At 39.5% G+C, this 19,793-nt stretch overlaps 1 protein-coding gene across 2 annotated transcripts in view; it reads left to right on the top strand.

Annotated features, from left to right (window-relative positions):
* Positions 1 to 18,909, top strand: part of LOC120107961 (zinc finger CCCH domain-containing protein 14-like) — a 46,520-nt gene extending 27,611 nt beyond the window's left edge. The window contains exons 2-4 of one of the 2 annotated variants that reach the window (XM_039121488.1): positions 17,461 to 17,530; positions 17,605 to 17,683; positions 18,071 to 18,909. In XM_039121488.1, the coding sequence (XP_038977416.1) occupies positions 17,625 to 17,683; positions 18,071 to 18,572 (561 nt within the window). In that variant the 5' untranslated portion in view covers positions 17,461 to 17,530; positions 17,605 to 17,624 and the 3' untranslated portion in view covers positions 18,573 to 18,909. The remainder of the gene's footprint in view (positions 1 to 17,460; positions 17,531 to 17,604; positions 17,684 to 18,070) is intronic. The other variant, XM_039121487.1, reaches the window with a different exon arrangement.
* The last annotated feature ends 884 nt before the right edge of the window (positions 18,910 to 19,793 follow it).

The following is a 19,793-nucleotide window of genomic DNA, read 5'->3' as shown; positions in this document are numbered from 1 at the left end:
AGGAGGAAGATGGAGGAGGGTGCTCACGGCTGGAATGAGGAGAAAAACCTTCTTTTTGGCCGAAATTCCATGCTCCCTTTTTAATTGCAAAGGGATAAAGATGAGCTCCTATTTTTTAGGAGCTCATCCTTATCTCTATTTCATGCCACCTAGGAGGGGCATGCGCCCCTCCTTTTTCTTCCACGCATGGCTCAAAGGGAGGGGCATATTCCCCTCCCTCTTATCCATTTAAATCTGCCACTTAATCAAATTAATGGGTGATTTAATTTGGGTCTAGTGCATGAGTCCAATCCTAGTCAAAATAGGACTTGTATGGACCTATTTCAATTTCCTCCCAATCCTAATCTAATTAGGACTTAATTGAACCATGACTCTATTGAACTCTTCAATCCTAATCCAATTAGGAGTCATGAAATTAATTAGATTAAATTTAAAATTAATTAGGACTTAAGAAAATCCTAATCTAATCAGGACTTGTTCAAATTTCAGCCCTAAGACAATTAGGACATTAGAAATCCTATTCCAAGTAGGACTCTAATTTAATTTGAACCTAATCCAATTAGGACTCCATGAATTCCCACTCCAAGTAGGACTCATGATCAAGTCCAATTAATTAAATCCAATTAATTAAATTAAATTATAATCCGATTGCAATTATTCCTTCTTCTAGCCACTAACTCTTAGCGGGTTTTCATTTATCAATCTAATTGATTATTTGTGATTCCTAATCACATTCAACCATTGGATCGGTCAATACCTCTAATGTGTGTGACCCCATAGGTTCTATTCTAACTGGTAGTGAGATATATTATGATCTCTATCACAATATCATTGAAAACTCCTTTCAATGGGTTGAAACAATTTCAACTCAACTCACCAGGGATTATCGACCATCGAGATGATCCCTGTGAGTCTCACCATCCACCAGTGACACCTAGCAGTTTGTAGTGGCCACCCAGCAGAATAGAATGATGAACCTCTAGGTGCAGTTATCATATGATACAGTCCTTCTATCGTGGATCCCTACAGATCGGAGGTCATGGAAAACTCGTCAAATTCCGTCGTCTGTCATATGTCTAGATTTATTTGACTTGAGTTCGTTAGTGAAAAACTCTTTCTCCACTTTATATTTCTGTCCTGGCCAAGGTCTTAGAACTCAGTCTAACAAATCACATAGGATCACTCCTCTTCTATCAAGGTCGATAGATTCCATGTAAGTGCATACCCTACTCCTACAGTGAACTTACTGCAGCCAATCTACACTACAAGGACCCATATGGCTATAGACCATGTATACGTGTAGTCAAACTACAATAACCTCACTGTGAGTAGCCGAAGCACCGCAGGTCAAAGGACCAGTCATATTACTGCAACATCGAGCAAGTCACTGACGAGTGGATAGACATCCAAGTGACTTCTTGTCTTGGTCACGCTCAGTACCCTTGTTCTCTAACAAGCACCTGCACTATCACTTCAGTGTCCTTACACTGTGGACTCGAGTCTCGTCCATCCAGAAGAAAAGTGATCTGTGCACTGATCGGATCGATCACCGTCCTCGTGATGATCCATTGATCAGGAGCATTTAGAAATTAATCACCAATGATACATGGCTCAAATTCTCAACTCTTGAGAATATGTATCATCATCTTATTAATTTCTTGGACGATTCATAGACACATAAACAATATGAATGAAAAAGATGCCCATTTATTATTCAATAATAATAAAGTCAAGTACAAATTTATGTCCTAGAATTAATAATGTGTCCGCCAGATTGGCTTCTAGGGCATACATCTAACAAGAAGACCCTCTCTCTTTCTTCTCTCTCTCCTCTTTCTACATCTCTCTCCTCTCTCTAATGGGCTAAAGAGATGTGGATGAGGGATTAGGGGACGCGATGGTAGACCCATGGTGAACCCCAGTAGGGGATTTTGGGTAGTTGATTTTCAGTTTATGGTGTTTATTTTAGTTGGCATTGTAGGTGAATGATCTGTAGGACAGGGGAATGTTGGGTAGTGCTCTTGACACTACGGTTTCTAAACGAGGTGTAGATTCTGTGAGTTTGTTAGAAGTTGAGGTAAGAATTCCTAGATGTTAATCACCATTATTTTTATATAATTATTTTGTGCATCGGTGTTGTGCTTTGTATGGTGGCTGCTTATTATATACTTATTTGTCAAGTATATTGGGATCTATGTGAAAGAATGCATCATGTATTTCTGATTTTGTTTGTAGACCTTGATACTTGTGTGTATCGAACTTTGTGCAAGAGTATGATGTTGACTTATATTCACATAATAATCATGTTATTGAATTGTATATTTGCATGGTTGGTTGTGGTGCTCTAGACTAGTCATGTTGTTGATGCCTCGCCTTGGGCTGAAAATGTAGTATTGCTGATGCCCTGCCACGGGCCGAAAATGTGGTACTGTTGATGTCTCGTCTCGGGCCGGAAATATGGTTGTGGTAGTCCAAAGTTGTGAACCTTAGATGTTAGCGGATTCGATATAAGCTATTTTGAGAAAATTGTTTGATGTGATTTGTTGCATATGAAAAATGTGTTTCATGGTCATTTTGTAATTATGGTATATTGTGGTATGAAATTTCTATAAAATTATTTGTTATTTTTCTCATTTATTATTATAGGGTGTGGATATGTGGGAATTCTTACTGGGCTAGAAAAGCTCATATTTATCTCTTAGATTTTTTTCAAAGACATTTGGTACGTAGTTATGGACGAGTGGGGCATGAAGTTCGAGATTCAGAGTACTAGTTAGTTAGATTGTTTACTTTCTGATACCGATGAACATATGAAAATATTGTAATTGAACATGTTGGTTAATTGATCATGGTGAATTTGTTTAGTTGGACTAATTAGTTATTAATTGTTATCTTAAAATTGTGAAATTATTGGAATTTGTTCATCTTAAACCTTGCATGATCTCTAGGCATCGTTCTAGGATTCATGTGGCCATGTCATGTCGTCGACCCGGGCAATGACTTTGGGGCGTGATAGTATGTATGACCCATTTGAGCATGGCCCGTATCAACCAAACGCCCCCATGCCTGAATCCTATGGGAAGTGAAAAAGACCTCCACGAGTCTTTTTTTTCTTCCTGCAGATTAATAGGTCCACAGGCTCAATTCCTGCAGGAGTATCCAAATGGGCCTTGAATGTTCTTGATTGAGCGACCAAAGCCTTTCATTGTTTTAAGCACTTTGTTGTTGCATTGAAAATGTTTGGAAGATTGAATGTGGCAAGGTGACACTGGTGGGAAAGGAGACAGTTTGGATATGGGCTATTGTGATAGATTTTACAGCGTCTGCAAGGATTAAGTCATCTTATGGAATGTCCTTCACGTTGTTTGAGGATTGAGATGACTTTTTAATGAAAGTTTGGAATTAGTTTGTGTGCAAGTGCTTTGCCACTTTATTTGTTAAGAACCATGGACTTAGGATATATTATTTGTGATGTAGGACAACTTTGGGGAAGGAAGGATTAATGTTGATAAGGTTTTAGAATGCTAAGGCTTTTATAATGTTTTGCTGGATTTTAGGTTTAGATTTGAGTTATTAGAAAAATGAACTAAAAAGGTAATGTTCTTGAAGAGAATAGGTAATAGGTGATTATTATCTAACCTAGGGTTTAGATCCTAGGACCTAAATTGGTCTTTTAAGGGCTTCTATGAAGCAGTAACTAAAACCATGTACTTGCTGGAATTTTCTTGGAAGCAACGGAACAAGGAGGAAGGACTTGAGTTCTATGTTTCAAGACAGCAAAGAGAAACTAAAATAAAGATCAAAAAGAGAGAAACAAGAAAGAGGAAATGGAAGCAACAACAAAAGCAAAGAAAAGAAGAAGGTGACAGGATTAACATATAGAATTTTGGAAGTAAAGGAAAGAGGAAAGATGGTACGAGACTCACTCCTAGATCTTGGAATCTTACCTAGGGTTCGAAGTTCTGACACATCCATTGCAGAATCATAGCACAAGAGTAAAGCTAGAGGCTCCTTCATAAAATCTGGTTACATAAACTCGTACCCCTATTGAAACAAAAAGGAAAACCTTAAAAATTTTTCTTACTCGCCAAACTAGCCACCATTATGTGTGGTTAATTTTAATGGTAACTAAGCATACAAAGTACCCCATGAATAGTACTACCATAATAACTAACCTAATAAGTTGTCAATAAAATCTAAGATTGTTTAGTCTTGACCTTTATTCAACATAACCCACCAAAAATTAAAAATAACCATAGATAGAAGGAAACAATTAAAAATTAAATCCAAGGTTTTAAGTTTCGGCGGGATGGGAGGTGTCTCGGCTATCCCATCCCGTTCCTATGAGAAAACAGGATTGGGATGGGGTCGGGATTCTGAAACCATCCATGCAGGGAGAGAAGAAGAAAGTGGAAAGAAAGAAAGGAAGGAAGGATGAAGAAAAAGAAAAAGTGAAAGGAAAGAAGAATAAGAAAAAAGAAATGCAAGAAAGGAAGGGAGAAGAAAAGTAAAGAAAGGAAGAAAAGAAAGGAAGACAGAAAAGAGAAAGAAGAAGAAAAAGGAAGGGATAAGAGAGAAAAAGGAAAGGAAGGTAGAAGAAAAAAAAAGAAAAGAAGGAAGGAAAGAAAGAAGAAAAAAGAAAGAAAGAAAGAAATAAAGGAAAGAAGAAGGGGAGAGAGACGGAGGATTCTACCGGATGCATGACCAAAACTCCTGCCGGGATGGCGTAGGATAACAAGGCATCCTGTTCTATGGAGAAATTGGGATACCTCTGTCCCATGGGATTCAAAACCTTGATTAAAACTAATAAGAATCCCTAAGTTCCACAACCCTTTGATGGCGCAATCTTGGATCTCCATCATTTGTTTCCATTGTCTAGGAACTTGCCTTGAGTTTTTCTATATTAAAGCTGCATTAATCGATCTTCTGCTTGATGCTTAACTGATGGTGAATGCTGAACGCTAGATTTCATGTTATGCTCTGAATAAAGCTTAAATTGTAGTTGATGCATGATCCTATTAGACATAACTATGCTTGATTAGAATAAATATTGAATTTCTTTGAATCAGTCTAGATTTCATTAGTTTGCATATTAATTTTGCCTGCCAAGATATCATATTGTTAGGCATAAATGGTATCAACACTGATTTATTTGATGTGACAATTTCTTCAAATATTGGTGGATCTTGTGGGTGAGCTTGTTCTTTAAGTTCTGCAAGATCTTGAGGAGCAAGCTTCCCAACTTCTTTGACTTTGGTACAGCCCAAAATAGGCCTGGCCTACCCAAGTAAGATGGACAAGAATCAGTTCTCGCTAGGCCCTAAAGAAAGCCCATGACAGTTCTGAATGGTTCAGTATATGGGACCCAGAAGATCAGATATTAGATACTTGAAGATATGATTAAGGCTGCATTTGTAAGTGGAATAAGTTAACTTGGAGTAAATGGTTTAACTTGCTTCTCCTCTTTACTCCGAAAACAAATTACTCCACGCTACCTGTTGAATCCTGGATTAAGTGGGGTAAATTTGTATGGAGGGCAAAATGTTGTGTACCAACATTTTGAAAATATATCATTTTTTCTCTTCAGAAAAAGTGGTTTTATTTAAGTGCTCCATTGTGCGTTTGACTGAAAAAGGGTGGAATTATTGGGTTAATTAAATTTTACTCTCTTATTCCACTACCAAACACAGCCTTAGAGTCCTAAGTTGATTAGGAATTTATATTATCTGGGCAGCATTTTTGCAGTTAGGAATATGGAAATATTTCCTTATTTGTTGTTTTTCTTTAATTCTTTATATGGCTTAAGTCATTAGTTGTTAAAATTGCTTTAAGGGCTGTCTAGGAAGAATAGCTGGCCTAAGGAGGGGAATCGCTACGACAGACCATGAAAGCAACTCATGATTTTATCATAGTTGGTTTTCAGAAAAAATTAGAAAGAGGCACCAGCCTCGTGTATTCCTCCTTTTTTCTCCGGCTCGGCTTTCTCTACCTCTACCGGTTTCTTTGATTCTTTATCTCTTCTATTTGTTCAAGAAGCTACTCTTTGCTTCTAATATATAGCAAAATATATGAATATTAGATCTGAGAACTTATTTTATTTAGGTTTTTTTTATTTTTTTCTTACTTAATCACATTAATTTGAAGGGGACTGCATTTGAGACTATATTTGACTTCTTTTTTTTTTAATTTTGGTAAAAGCGGCTACTCATTTCATATAACTCTAGCGTGAGTATATCCTGCCAAATCACGAGAAAGTTAAAAATACAAAGGAGGAACGTCTGATGCAGACGTCCAAAGAAAATCTCTGGAATGCCGAGCGATAAAGGAGGCGATCCAGTCTACTGCCCTGTTTGCCTCCCTAAACACGTGTGCTACCTGAAATTCGCCCATCATCTGAGCCATCCTGCGATTCTCCCGAATAAGGGGATGACCATCATCATACCTATCCGCCCTCCGGATCCAATCGATCACCATAGACGAGTCTCCCTCGAGGTACACCCGCTCAACACCAAGTACCTGCCTTGCATAGGATATACCCTTCCAGGCTGCCCGCAGCTCTGCCCCGACTATTGTAAACCTTGGCGTGCGCTGCCCTCCTGTTGCTATCATCCTACCAAGGTGGTCCCTAATCACAAATCCAACCCTTCCAGTCACACCATCCACTGATCTACTGTCGTCGAAGTTTACTATATTTGACTTTTCCTTGAGGAAATTCAGCATCCAAAGGGCCTTCTTTTGATGAATTGGCACTATATGTCACCTCTTTTTCTTCTGACATCGTGGCAAAATCTCTGATATTCAAGCTTTATTGTTATTTCCTTCACTAAGCTCTTCCTTAATATATTTGGTATTTCACATAAACATTATCTTCAAACATACAAATTACTATAATGCCTATTTGACTTCAACAATCACCAGAACTGAAAACAACTTTAGAACATAGAGTCTTTATACTTTGAAGGGTCCCCTAGAACCATTGTTTATCAAGCCGAAAAGATTGTATAATAGATGAAGTGAACTATGCATCTCAGCAAGTAAACTTCAACTATGTTTAATGAATTTTTCTTGAAATCAGAGAACCTTTAAAACGTAAGGAAAATCAAATTATCTTTTAATTATTCAAATGAAAGTCATCTAATCCATTTTATAGTGAAATATCGAAATTAAAATTTAAATAAGGCTGGGGTATGCACATATTAGGTCACCGCCTATAAGATATGCAGGGCGAATTTGTGGGAGCATATACAGGTCACATTTTCAAATATTAATAAAATTTAAATAAATAAAATATATAAGCATAGATTTTTTTCAAAAAGTAGAATTAGTAAAATTTAGATAATAAAATTTAATATACACAACCTCACTTAATACTTCTATCTCTATACTTCTGCTTGAACTTGCATGTGACCCACTCTGACTTGCTTAAACCCACCATGACCTGTTTAAACTTGCCCTATATCACATGGCTTGCATGCCAAGGCCACAGATTGCCCACATTGCCCAACATGTTGCTTAGCACATATGGTTACTATATAACCAATATGCAGTATATTCTATGGACTGCCTTTGCATATACAGCCTCATATTCTGATTTTCAGAACATCAGATGTCATGAAATGTTTAGAAAACGTTAATCTAGAAGAAAGCTCAGATAATTCACATAAGATATTCAAATGATAAATCTAATACCTATTCAAAAGTTGAAGAAGAGTTCAATGGAACTATCTGGTTATGGTTTGTGATATTACCAAAAAAAAATTTCTTTAATAAGGAGTGAGATATTATGAAATGACCAAAAACATTTTGAATTTCAGAACTCTAATCATATAGCTTCACATTGTCTTCCAAAGGTTCAGTTATACCCTCAAGGTCACATAAATCTCCAGTGCTAATGCACATGATGCTGCGTACATGCTTCTGGTCAACTTAATGAGGCCAATGATATCCCTGAGTCACATATACCACTTGGCCAAGGATCCATATATATTTTCATTAATAATGTGAACAAGGCCACATTACCATTTAGCTAGAGGTCCAAATATATTCTCTTAAAGGTGTAAAGTATCAGTACCTCTACCCGTGTTATTACATTGTGACTAGTATGAACTGGTAGGTTATGATACTATATCCACACAAAATACCTGCTTTTGATGTTAGGACAGCAAGATAGAGGTGCAGATCTTGTGGGGCATGTTAGCACCTTTTATACAACTCAATACGACCTGTATAGACTAGCATGCATCTAGTACTAAAAATCCTTGCCCTCATTGACAATTGAAACAAGACCAGATATACCACCAGTTGGTTCTTTCTAGGCAGGTTCAGGTAGGTTTTACTCAACTTTCATCAACTGTATCATTTAATATGAGGTGGCAACAAACTGATGCATTCTCTTTGTTACCAAACAAAATGTGTGTTGTACAACATATTCATGCAAGAAGAGCACCTTGATGACATTGATATTCAGATAACCCCACTTTAACATATATATGATATGTATTCTACACATTTTATCTCTACTAGCAATTCAGGCACATGCAATGCAAGTTCGAAAAGAACTAAAATGTAAAAATATGACTATGAATTGTTGAATTATATCAAACATAAATAGTTAGAAAATAAAAATAAAATCATATCTAAAAGTTAATAAACTAATTAAAGATAATAAAAGGAAATTCAAAAGATAAATGAATGTAAAAGGTAAGAAAGTGTTTTCTTTGCACATGTACGATAGCATAGAGTTGGAGGCTTACAGGCCGGCAGTGGGAGCTAACCTGATATCCCATCTACTTTTTGCTGATGATTGCTTGTTGTTAGCTCGGTCGTCACGGCAGGATGCCCAAGTTATTTGCAGGATTCTTCGGGACTATAGTGTAGCATCAGGGCAGCGGGTCAACTTTTCGAAGTCAGCTATTTGTTTTAGTCCGAAGACCAGACAGGAGGTGAGGCATTCTATACTGGAGATTTTGGGGGTGGGCGAGCAGGAGGGCACTATGAGATACCTGGAAGTCCCGATCTCAGGTCGGCGGTTGCGTGGCAGGGACTGCTCTCCTCTTGAGCTCAGCATCAGGTGGATGTTGGAGGGCTGGCAGATGCATTCACTGTCTATGATGGGCAGGATCACCATGGTTCGGTCAGTTCTCTCTTCGATTCCTATTTACTTACTCTCCAATTCCTTCATCCCGGTGTCGGTTTTGAGGTTTCTTGAGCAGCTATTCAGAAACTTCATCTGGGGAAGGCATGGAGGCAGGGGAGGTATTCATATGTTAGCTTGGGCGGTGGTGTGCCAGCCTACCAGGCTAGGGGTTTGGGGGTGCAGTCTTTGTTGGAGAGGAGGGAGGTGTTAGCAGCCCGGCACGTCGCGAGATTTCTACTGGAGCCCGACTGTTTGTGGTCCTCGTTGATGAGGGCGAAGTATGGGGTGTTGGTGCCTGGAGCGAGGGCTGGCCGCCGCCACTCACCACTGTGGAGGAAGATGTGTGCTAGAGCTACGGTGGTCCTTCCAGAGATTAGATGGGCCATCGGTGATGGCCAGTCCATTGATGTGTTGGAGGATTGTTGGGTGACTGCGCAGCCGCTCAGTCATCTGCTAACCATGGTGGACTCGGGTCGACTGGTGGGTCACACGGTTAGTGATCTGATGGTTGCAGAGGAGGGTCGATGGAGGGAGGGGTTGATTCGGGAGGTGTTTGGGAAGCACTTAGCGGAGATGGTTTTGGCTCTACCGGTGCCTTTTCAGGGGGAGCCTGACGGGTTAGTGTGGGCGTCGACGGGGCGATTGCAGGTGCGTGCGAGGGATCTACAGTTTTTGTTCAGAGAGGAGCCAGTGCGGCAGATTAAGGGAGGATGGATTTGAAGGATGCGGATTCATCCGCGGGTGGCGCTCTTCTTCTGAAAGGTGGCTTGGGGTTGCCTTCCCACTAGGAGTGTGCTAGTTAGGCGGGGCTTGCGGATCCCTCTGCGCTGTGAGGTGTGTACGGACTCTGAGGAGATTATTAAGCATGCCCTTCTGCAGTATTCCAGGGCCAGGAAGATATGGAGGAGGTCACCAGTCCCTCTCCCCCAGTCGGTGGTGTTGGTACAGGATCTGCTGCAGTTGCTGAGAGACTCATGTCGGACCCCTAGATCTGTTGAGGCAGGGGTACTTAAAGCATATCTGGCTTACCATATTTAGTTGGACAGGAATGCAGGCGTGTTTGAGGGGAGAAGGGCGTCTCCGAGGTGGGTAGCAGTTAGAGCAGTGCTTCAGGCCGAGGAGGTGGCATCATGCGCTGCTATGTATTCTCTTGGGATGGCTGGGGACATCTGGGGTACTCGCTTCGCTGTTACAGCGCCCAGGTTCGCTCTCGTTTCTTGGGTACCCCCACCTCCTAGTTTTCTCAAGGTGAACTTCGATGGTAGCGTGTCGGAAGATGGAAGGTCCGGAGGTGTTGGATTTGTGATCAGAGACCACCATGGCAGTCTGGTTGCAGCAGGGGGTAGACGCACGCCAGGCCTTACCGTAGCTGGGGCAGAGCTTCGAGCAGCCTGGGAGGGGATATCATATGCGAGGCGGGTGTTCGGTGACGAGCGGGTGTACATCGAGAGGGACTCATCTATGGTGATCGAGTGAATTCGGGGCGCGGATAGGTATGGAGATGGACATCCACTTATTCGTGAGACACGGAGGCTGGTAGTGGAGTGGGGTGTGCACCAGGTAGCTCATGTTTTTCGGAAGGCAAACAGGGCAGCAGACTGGGTTGCCTCCTATGTTGCTCGTCATTCAGGGGAGTTCTTGTGGATGCTCACAGTTAAGCTTCCGCCCTCTTTGTACTTTTTACTTTCTTCTGACTTGGCAGGATGTACTCACGTTAGAGCTATATGAATTGCCGCTTTTTACCAAAAAAAAATAGAGAGAGGGAAGGTGGTGGACTAAGGGAGAGAAGAGATAAGAAAGGGGATTGAGAGAGAGAGGGGCATGTGGAATGAGAGAGAGGGAGGAGGGAGAGAGAGAGAGGGAGTGGGTTAGGTTGGGAGGGAAGAGTGAGGGGGCCAATTGCGGGGGGAGAGGGGGGAGAGAGAGAGAAGGGGGGCATGTGAAAGGGCGTGTGAGGTGGGGAACATGCTCAAGAATTGAGTGTGTGAAAGAATTGGGAGATAAATCAGGATCGATGCAAACATCTAAATTCGAGGAGGATTTATATATGGAATATATAAATAAAAATAAAGTTTTAAGGATAATTTTGGAAGAATATTTGACTGATATAATCTAGGAAAGAATATTCTCAAATTAAAACTCTCTCATATGTGTAGATAAGACACATAAGAATATTTAGGGCTTGATATTGTATAATGCAAGAGATTTTCTTATAATCTCTTTCCTACAATTAATTAATGGAAAAACTTTTCTGCAATATCCCATCAATATGTATAGGTCATCTTTGGTTCTCTCCTCAATTCATAACAAGATTACCAATATCATGCGAAACCACAATTTCATTCATGGAGATGCCTTCTATTTTTCAATTTTAGGGTTGCTGAAAGACCTGCCCACCAAAAAATGTTGCTTGTGGTATTTGAGGGATTTTTATTGAAAAATGATTTCCATTGTCAACTGAGTACAGATTAATCTCTCATTTATTCTCAAACAAATCCAAGAATGTTTGTGAGAGCTGGTCATTGTGCTAATTACCCATTTATCTTTGCATGTTTAGACTCTCTACCTGCTTTCAATTCTTTGATATGTAGTTGTGTATTCAGTCCTTTGTTTGCTGCACAGTAGTTGTACCCTTTTAAAAAAGAGAAAAGAAAAAGAGGAAGAAACTACTTCTGGGAGGTCTTCAGCTTGCATTTCTGTGGCTCTTGATTGGAGGCATTTACTCTGGATTTTTCTTTTTATAAATGAAAATTGAATTACAAACCTTATCAGAAAGGAAACAAAAAGTAGCAAGCTAAGAACTATAGTAAATATTTTAAAAATCAATCATTATCTTTACCCAATAAAAATAAAACAAAATAGTTGTGATGCGTGTCCTGATATTTAGGTTTGACTAAATCATTCTCTAGTCATCTCAAAACTTTCGTTGTTGAATCCTAGTGTAGTACTTTGTAGCTTGTGCATAATTCAAAAAATTTCAAATAAGGTGTTATACAACCAAGCTATGCAACTAATGGATCCATCTAGTATTATGGATTAAGAGATAAAGGAGTTGTAGGGCTGGGTGGGGAGGCCTTGCTACTTTCAATGAATATAGATTATTTCTAGAAATTCAGTCTTGTGCTGTTAATGTTGAGAATATTATATTATGGTTATATTATGGTGCTCAAATAGAAAGCTTATCATGCCATTAGGGTAATGACAGCTAAGTAAATATGGGATGCTTCATTTTGGGATGTTTTGGGATGGATGAATATCTAGAAGTAATGTAAATTTTGCTAACCTAAATACCTAATCATTTTTTGTTGTTTGTTGGCATGTGCTAATCTATTCCTTTGAATTTTGTTTAGAAATAAGTTTGCTTCTTTTCTTTTTTAGTTTGGCAGGGGTTGGGGTTTCGGGGGATTGAGACTTTGTTCAAGCAATGTCCCTATTTTCCTCGAGGGAATTTTATGCGTTATATTTTTTGCCTTTAAGGGATAGAGGAACTATTTAAGGGACCATGTGCTGGTTGAGGGTGGTTATATTAATAATTTATTTGACTTCATGTGGTTCTTTGCGCCTTTTTGGAAGTGCACATCCAAAGTAAGGTGTGACATATATATCTCTGCTATATTTCTTCATTTATGTGAGCAAAATACATGCTTTGATGCGTGCAGACGAGGATAAGAAATGAAAATGGAGATACACAATTTCAAACTCTGGTGTACTTTGGTTTTTGAAAGCTTTTCATATTAGAATTTTTAATTTCATCATTAAAGCTATTTTGACAAAAATTAGGATGACCAATTTGATCTATAAACATAGTGTTAGATCCTTTTGCTTTCGTAGCCATTTAATGGGCTAGTAGGTGAGGTTGATGAAAACTGTTGTTGGGTGAGTAACTTAAGGAGGTCAATGTATTAATAGGGGGATTAAGGCCATTGGACTTGTGGAAGATGACTCGATCTTGTTACTTAAGGTGATTTTAATGTTCTAGTGTATTGTCTTCTACAAGGTTTGCCATACCTTTTATAGTCGAAGTCTCTTGTTGTCAATACACCAATGCGACATCTTAGAGGGCCGCTCTAACTTGACAGGACATAAGGTTAGAACCAAGGTATGGCCAGTACGGGCCGGTACGAACCGGTCCGGCCAGCTATCGGTACACCGGAGCCATGGAAACCGATACGGGCTGGTTCTGTGTCGGAGATGAAGAGAAGGAGAGAGAGCATGGGGAAGAGAGGGAGGGAGGAGACCTGTGGCCGCCATCGGAGAGCCGCGGGTTCCTCCGCCTCCCGCTGGGCTCCGCCGCCCCTCCGCGGCTCTTTGATGGCGGCCACAGGTCTTCTCTTTTCCTCTCTTCCCCATGCTCTCTCTCCTCTTCTTCCCCAGCTCCGGCGGAGAAGAGCTGGCCGATTCGTACCGCCCGGTTCCGATACGAACCGAAACCGTACTGGTCCAGTTGGCGATTGGTATGCCTACCGGACCCGGTATGGCGGACCATGGTCAGAACATTTTAAGAGTTCTTAGTTATGAAAATTAATTGGACAATATTGATATAAGACAAGGAGCAGAGTAGGACATATAAATTTCTATGTAGGTTTGTAATCAAGCTATAGGGCCAACCTAGTCACTGAAGGCCTTTTCTGAAGAATGCTAATTTATGGCAGGTTGCCACATTTCTCCCTCCAATCTAGTGAGGTTTCTTCAAGTCAAAGGATGCACTTTCATATTTTCTTTAAATGATATGAAAAATGTCTTGGTGACAACTTATCAATTAGTCTACAGTCTTTGCAGAGCGAATTAGTTCAAGTTGCTTTATGGGGCCCAACCTTTGAATTTGTCTTTATTTGAAATTATCCTATCTCTCAGTCCATTTTACTATTATAAGAGTTTAGATCTTGCACATGCTAATTCTGAGTATATATGACTTACATTCGAACTCGGTGCGAACTGTTCGGTTCTGAACCGAACCCCTTTCCTTTTCTTTGTTTGCTGATTAAAGGCCTTCCCAACATCCTTAGAAGGCTCTCCAACTTTTGCCCTTCTCCTCCTGGCGAAAATCACACCGATTCAGCACGATTGAAGGAAGATCCAAGCCTAAATAAGGTGTGCTTCTTCTCCCCTATCTCATTTCCTTAGTTTTTTTGGGGGCTTGAAACAATAGCTCGAAATTTGCAAAATAATGGGAGATCATACCTAAATTTTTGATTTAGGATTGATTTTATTATATGTTGTAGATCTATAGATGATCTACAAGATGATATAATTTTTAATTTTTTGATTATATATAATTTTTAAAAATTAAAAATATATTTTCAAAAATAAAAAAAGAAAAAAATATTAAAAATAAAATTAAAAAAATATGAAATTAGAAGAGTATTTAGGGGCATGTAAGCTACTCTCCAGCAAAATTTAGTGTCAATTTATTTAAGTTTTGATGCGATCAATGGGCGTGCTGGTACGGAACTGGCACGTCCAATGGTACCGTGTGTTAGTACGTACCGTACTAACCCATTCGCCGACCGATATGGATTTCGGTATCGGCTCGGCAGACTTTAAAGTGTAGTTGAATTAATGATCACAAGTATGAGTCTAATAAAACTTTTGCGGATGGTTGAGCAAGGATGTTGAGCATTGGTCCAGAGCAAGGTCCGCCGTACCGGTACCGGTCGGCGTACCGGTGGCCGGCCGGACCGGTACGGTACCGGTCCGGTACATACCGGCCAGTACGCGGTGGTTTCAAAAACCACAGCGCGAGGCGTTGTGGTTCTTAGGTACGAGGCCGGTATCAAGCGGTATCGGCCGGTACCGACCGGTACGGGCTCCGTACCGGCCAGTATGGCTAGAAAACCGGAAAATACCGGTTTTCTTATGGTTCCGGTATCGGTCTAGGACCGGGCCGGTACAGCATTCCATGGTTCAGAGTCTTGAGAAATATGGGATCTCTAATAATTAAGACTACATTCTGCATTCAAGCTGTTATTATGTACTATTAGGGTCATCAAAAGTCATTTCCTTTAGTAGGAATGGTTCATGTTGCTGGATTGATGGGGAGGGGCACCTCTGTCCCATTATGATAATGGCAATCAATTAGCCATGCTCCTCTTTGGTATCTCATTGCAGTCTAACACCAAGAATGGTGATTTTTTAATGAGTTGAAAAAGATTTTGCATGAAAAAAATGGTTGTAAATGTATGAAGTAGTAAAAAGAATGGAGAACCTTTATTAAATAGTGATTAGGGAAGGGAATGTGATGGCAAAACAGGGACAAGCACTAAGGAACTTTGAGAATTAAATGCTATGAAATAAAATATGACGGTAGAATTACTACACTTTCAGAAAATAACTACTAGGAAGCAAGTGGGGGAAGAAAAAATTCATCATGAAGACACTTCATTGGAATGTGTGACGGCTCAAAGGGTAGGACAAAACGAACATGGTGAAGCACGATGTCAGCATGAGATAATTTAATGTTTAAACAGATGAGCTGTTCTTCAAGAATGCAAGGACAGCTGAACTGAGTCATGGAGTAGCAGGTGAAGTTGGTTTTTAAGAGGTCCAAGAGAGATTGAGTACTTTTTGCAGCATGAGATTAAGTCAGATCATAGGTAGGCAGATGTCTTGACTAGCATTTGATCATTTTGCACCTCTTGTTGAAGGATCCAGATGATCAGGATAATTGTTAATATCAGAGGAAACTAGCAGCAGTTTGATAAGCTTTTGATTTTCTATAAGAAGATTTTTCAATAAAAGCATGATGAAGCCATATTTATTTTGTTAGCCATTCTTTCTTTTTTTTAAATGCAGGAACTCTTTTGTCTTTTTTATGATTTGAAGACAACATGCAAGAATTTGATTAATATGATTGAATGCTTTGCCTATTGTTTTCTTTTTAATTTTTTTGTGCTTTCTAGAATGACTTTTAACAGGTGGAGGAAATTGGATTAATATCGGTCTTGGTGCTCTATTCTTATTTCATCTGCTCTTCCCTCTCTCTCCCTTTAGAATCACGAAAGGACCAAGCTCTTGCAATTTCTCGATGAAATTGTTTAGGTGGCTGATAGCTGACAATTGTTAATGGCAGAGGTTCTTGGGTGAATTAGAGGTTCTCAGTGTCTGCAGCTTGCATGGTCCCCATCTTGAATTTGCTATCGACATTTTTATGCATCACAAGCTGTGGCATAGGAATTATAAGCATTATTATGTTTTGTCTACAGTTAACTTCTCATCTTCTTTGTATCCTTTGTGCCTTTATGCTCAAAATTATTTCTTTTGTCACCGTCCAATGATATTGATAATCCATCTATTGGAAAACCTGGATATTTGTTATCTTTCAGTTGAAGGAAAGGATTGCTTAATCAGGGCTTTATGCAATGCGAGGAGAGAATGGTATATCATACTTTCAATAACATATGGTTGATCTCGGAATGCCTCGTCGCGCACCACATTCAGAGATCCTTATACTTCCATGAATCTTGAAGCAATGTTTCATCCCTTTTGTTTTATCTCATTGACACTAATTTAATATTAGAGGCTTATGTAAAGTTCTATTGGGATCATGAATGGTACTTGGAAGAAATAACTTTGTAGATCATTAAGGATAAACTAAAAGTTCCCTCTTTGCTATGCAAAATGCATAACTTGTTGAGTGTCAGGTTGCTGCACAAAGCCAGCTAAATGTTCATGGGTACAACTATTACAGAACCCAAATGACAGGAGGTGTAAAGGAATTTACGCTTACCTAAAGCTCTAGAGATGAAAAGCCTTTTCTCAGAACCTTTGTGTGAGGCCAAATTTCTTTAGACCTTTCATGTGTGTCAATATGGATTAAAATGTTCAACTTATTCAAAATCATAATCAGATACTATCTTGATGGTTGTCATTGATGGTAAGATGGAACTTAGGGAAATCTTGGATTCTTTTGGATAGGAGAGCTTGATAGCTTAATACAGCTTGCATTTTTAGTTACATATATGTTCTATTGGCAGGTATGTATAACTTAGAGGTTTTAAGGCATTTGATTGCATCATTCTATATCCCAAGTTTTCTTTACTTAGTTATTAGCTATTATGATTCTCACTTCTAAAATTAAGTGACATTTAGCATCCTCTCGATACGGGGCTCACTTGATGCAAGTTTATTAAGAAAATAAGCATCCCAGCATACGAGGCTCTCACCACTGTGGGGTTTGGAGAGGGTTATCTATATGCAGTATTGTCCCCATGTGTGGAGAGGCTATGTCTGTGATTTGAACCTATGACACCAAGATCATAATGGAGCAACCTTACCTTATACTTAATGTAACTTTAGTAAATTGACATTTTGTTCTTTTATGGCAGATGGCAAATATGTTGGGCAGCAATCCTTCTCTTCTGCAGGGAAGCCAAAGCCTTGCATGAAATTTTTCAGGTGAGCTTACCTATTTTCACTATTTACTCTCATAGAGAAGGCACATGCCAGATAACCTAACAGTTATTTGATAGAGTCAAAACTAGCAACTTGAATGTTCTTGGAGCCATTTGTCCGATGTAGAGCATTGCTACCGAGAAAGGAATTTCACTGGTAGGTCGCCTTTTGTCTTCTACTTCAAATGGAAAATGCTGTCTGTGGATCATCAGTGTCCTTTCAAGTAGAAATTAAAAAGCTTTGAGTAGAAATAAAGTAAAAAAAACTGTATTTTGTACCCTGGAAAATTATCTGCTAAATTTCTATGCAGTTATACTTCTTACATAAACTTTGTTCAAAAATATATATATTGCTCTTCATGCACATACACGATTTGATTAATTTGTTGTTATAATAAAGAAAAAAGTAAGTGCTTGGAGTGTTGGAGTTCACGCATCTTTTTAATTGTCAACAGATTGCATGTATTGTAAGTCAGGTATTTCTCTTAAACTAAGATCCTAATATATCGGTTTTGTTTTAGCATAATGTGTCCCTTTTTTGCAGTACATCTGGGTGCCCTTTTGGTGAATCTTGCCACTTCCTACATTATGTACCTGGGGGCCTCAGCTCTTTGGGTCTAGCCCCTGTGATCTCACTCTCTGCTGCATTGGCTTCTGCCCTGCAGAAGAAAGCAACATGTCCAGTAGGAGATCCAAGTGTCATGGTTAATGGCTACAAAACAAAGCTCTGCAACAGGTTCAACACTGCCGAGGGCTGTAAGTTTGGTGATAGGTGTCACTTTGCTCATGGAGAGGGTGAATTGCGTTCACCAAATAATGTCTCTCGAGGTAGCAAGCGACCTCTTCCAAATGGGCCAACGGGTACAGCACCTGGATTCGGCAATGGAGGCTCCTATAATTTTGCTAATCCAACTGGTTATTCAGGTCCACCTGGAATAATTTCAAATCTCACTGCCCAAGGCTATGTGGAAGCAAATCAACCTGGTGTTGCTGGTAATAACCCTGGTTCTGTTGCCTATCCGCATGGCAATGTACCAGTTTTTTAGTAAAAGAGATGCTAATGTTGTATCCCTGGTTGCTTTTACCTTTAAATGTCGCTTTTGAAGAAGAGCATTTTCAGCAGATCAATATAAGGCATGGCCTGCCTTGTAAAGCTTCCATTTTAATGTCATTGGTGGTTCTTCAGAGTTATATGAGACCTCTATCTTTTCCTTTTCTGAGACGAGTTCTTGAACAATAGTTTCGAAGGAAGAGTTGCTAAATGATCCTTTGATAGGGCCATTATCAACAAATAGCTTTGCTGGCCTAAATTTGGAGATTTTTGTAATGTTATTATCTGTTCAAGTACAATTTATTTTGCATTAATTTAGTTAATCTAATTGATTTGATGGTGTCGCACTGCTGGTAATTAACATGTGTCAGCAGAGTTTATGATGAAATTTCCGGAATTAGCAAAGCACCGTGCCCTGTTGCATGGAGTAGCACGTCATGTACAGGCAGCTGATGAGAATCATTGTTGGAATTTAAAGATGGTTGCTGCACTTTTGCACATAGAAATAGTGCAGTGACCATCAACTCCATTTGGATGTTTAAAACGGGACTGGAGTTCTACTTTGCGGCTGGAAGTTAGACCACAAACTAAACCTAAGTGGAAACTATGCGAGTCATTGTCACAAATTTTTGTGACTACAGTAATGGACCTTTCCCGTTTGTTCCCTTGGTGTTTCTATTAGAACTGAGCCTACCCTCCATAATCAATCAAATCATCCCAACTTGATCCCACACCCTGACTTATGAGAATCAGATGCACTCCAAACCACGTCCTTTCATGAGAACGGAAGCTGAAGCAGTGTCCTTAGTAGTCAAGCTAAATAAACATCACTTCTGATAATTGCACAGATGGTCGTCTCTGCTAAACCGTCTGTTGATATTCAAATGAAGATCATCCTTCAACTTATGCTTTTTCTGCAGGACCTTCAATTTTTTCTCTCATAACTAGTTGGAAACACTTCAAAATTGGATTCGGATCTGATGGAGCAGGTGAAGATTAACATTTAAGGATTGGACAAATCAAGGTGGTCTGATATCAGTAAGGTACTCGCAGATTGTCTGTACTTAACTCGGTCTGACAATTTTTTTAAAAAAAAGTAAAAGAATAAAAGAAGCATACTCTGATAAAGCAGTTAATGGTTTGCCTTTGAAAAAGTTAGGCAATGGGCTGGGAGAATTCTATCTGGTAAAAATCGTTTGATAACTTTTAATCCGGG

Source organism: Phoenix dactylifera, unplaced genomic scaffold (assembly GCF_009389715.1).
Source record: "Phoenix dactylifera cultivar Barhee BC4 unplaced genomic scaffold, palm_55x_up_171113_PBpolish2nd_filt_p 001093F, whole genome shotgun sequence".
Classification (NCBI taxonomy): Eukaryota; Viridiplantae; Streptophyta; class Magnoliopsida; order Arecales; family Arecaceae; genus Phoenix; species Phoenix dactylifera.
Note: the sequence above shows the minus strand (reverse complement) of the source record. Positions and strands in the feature narration are given on the sequence as shown.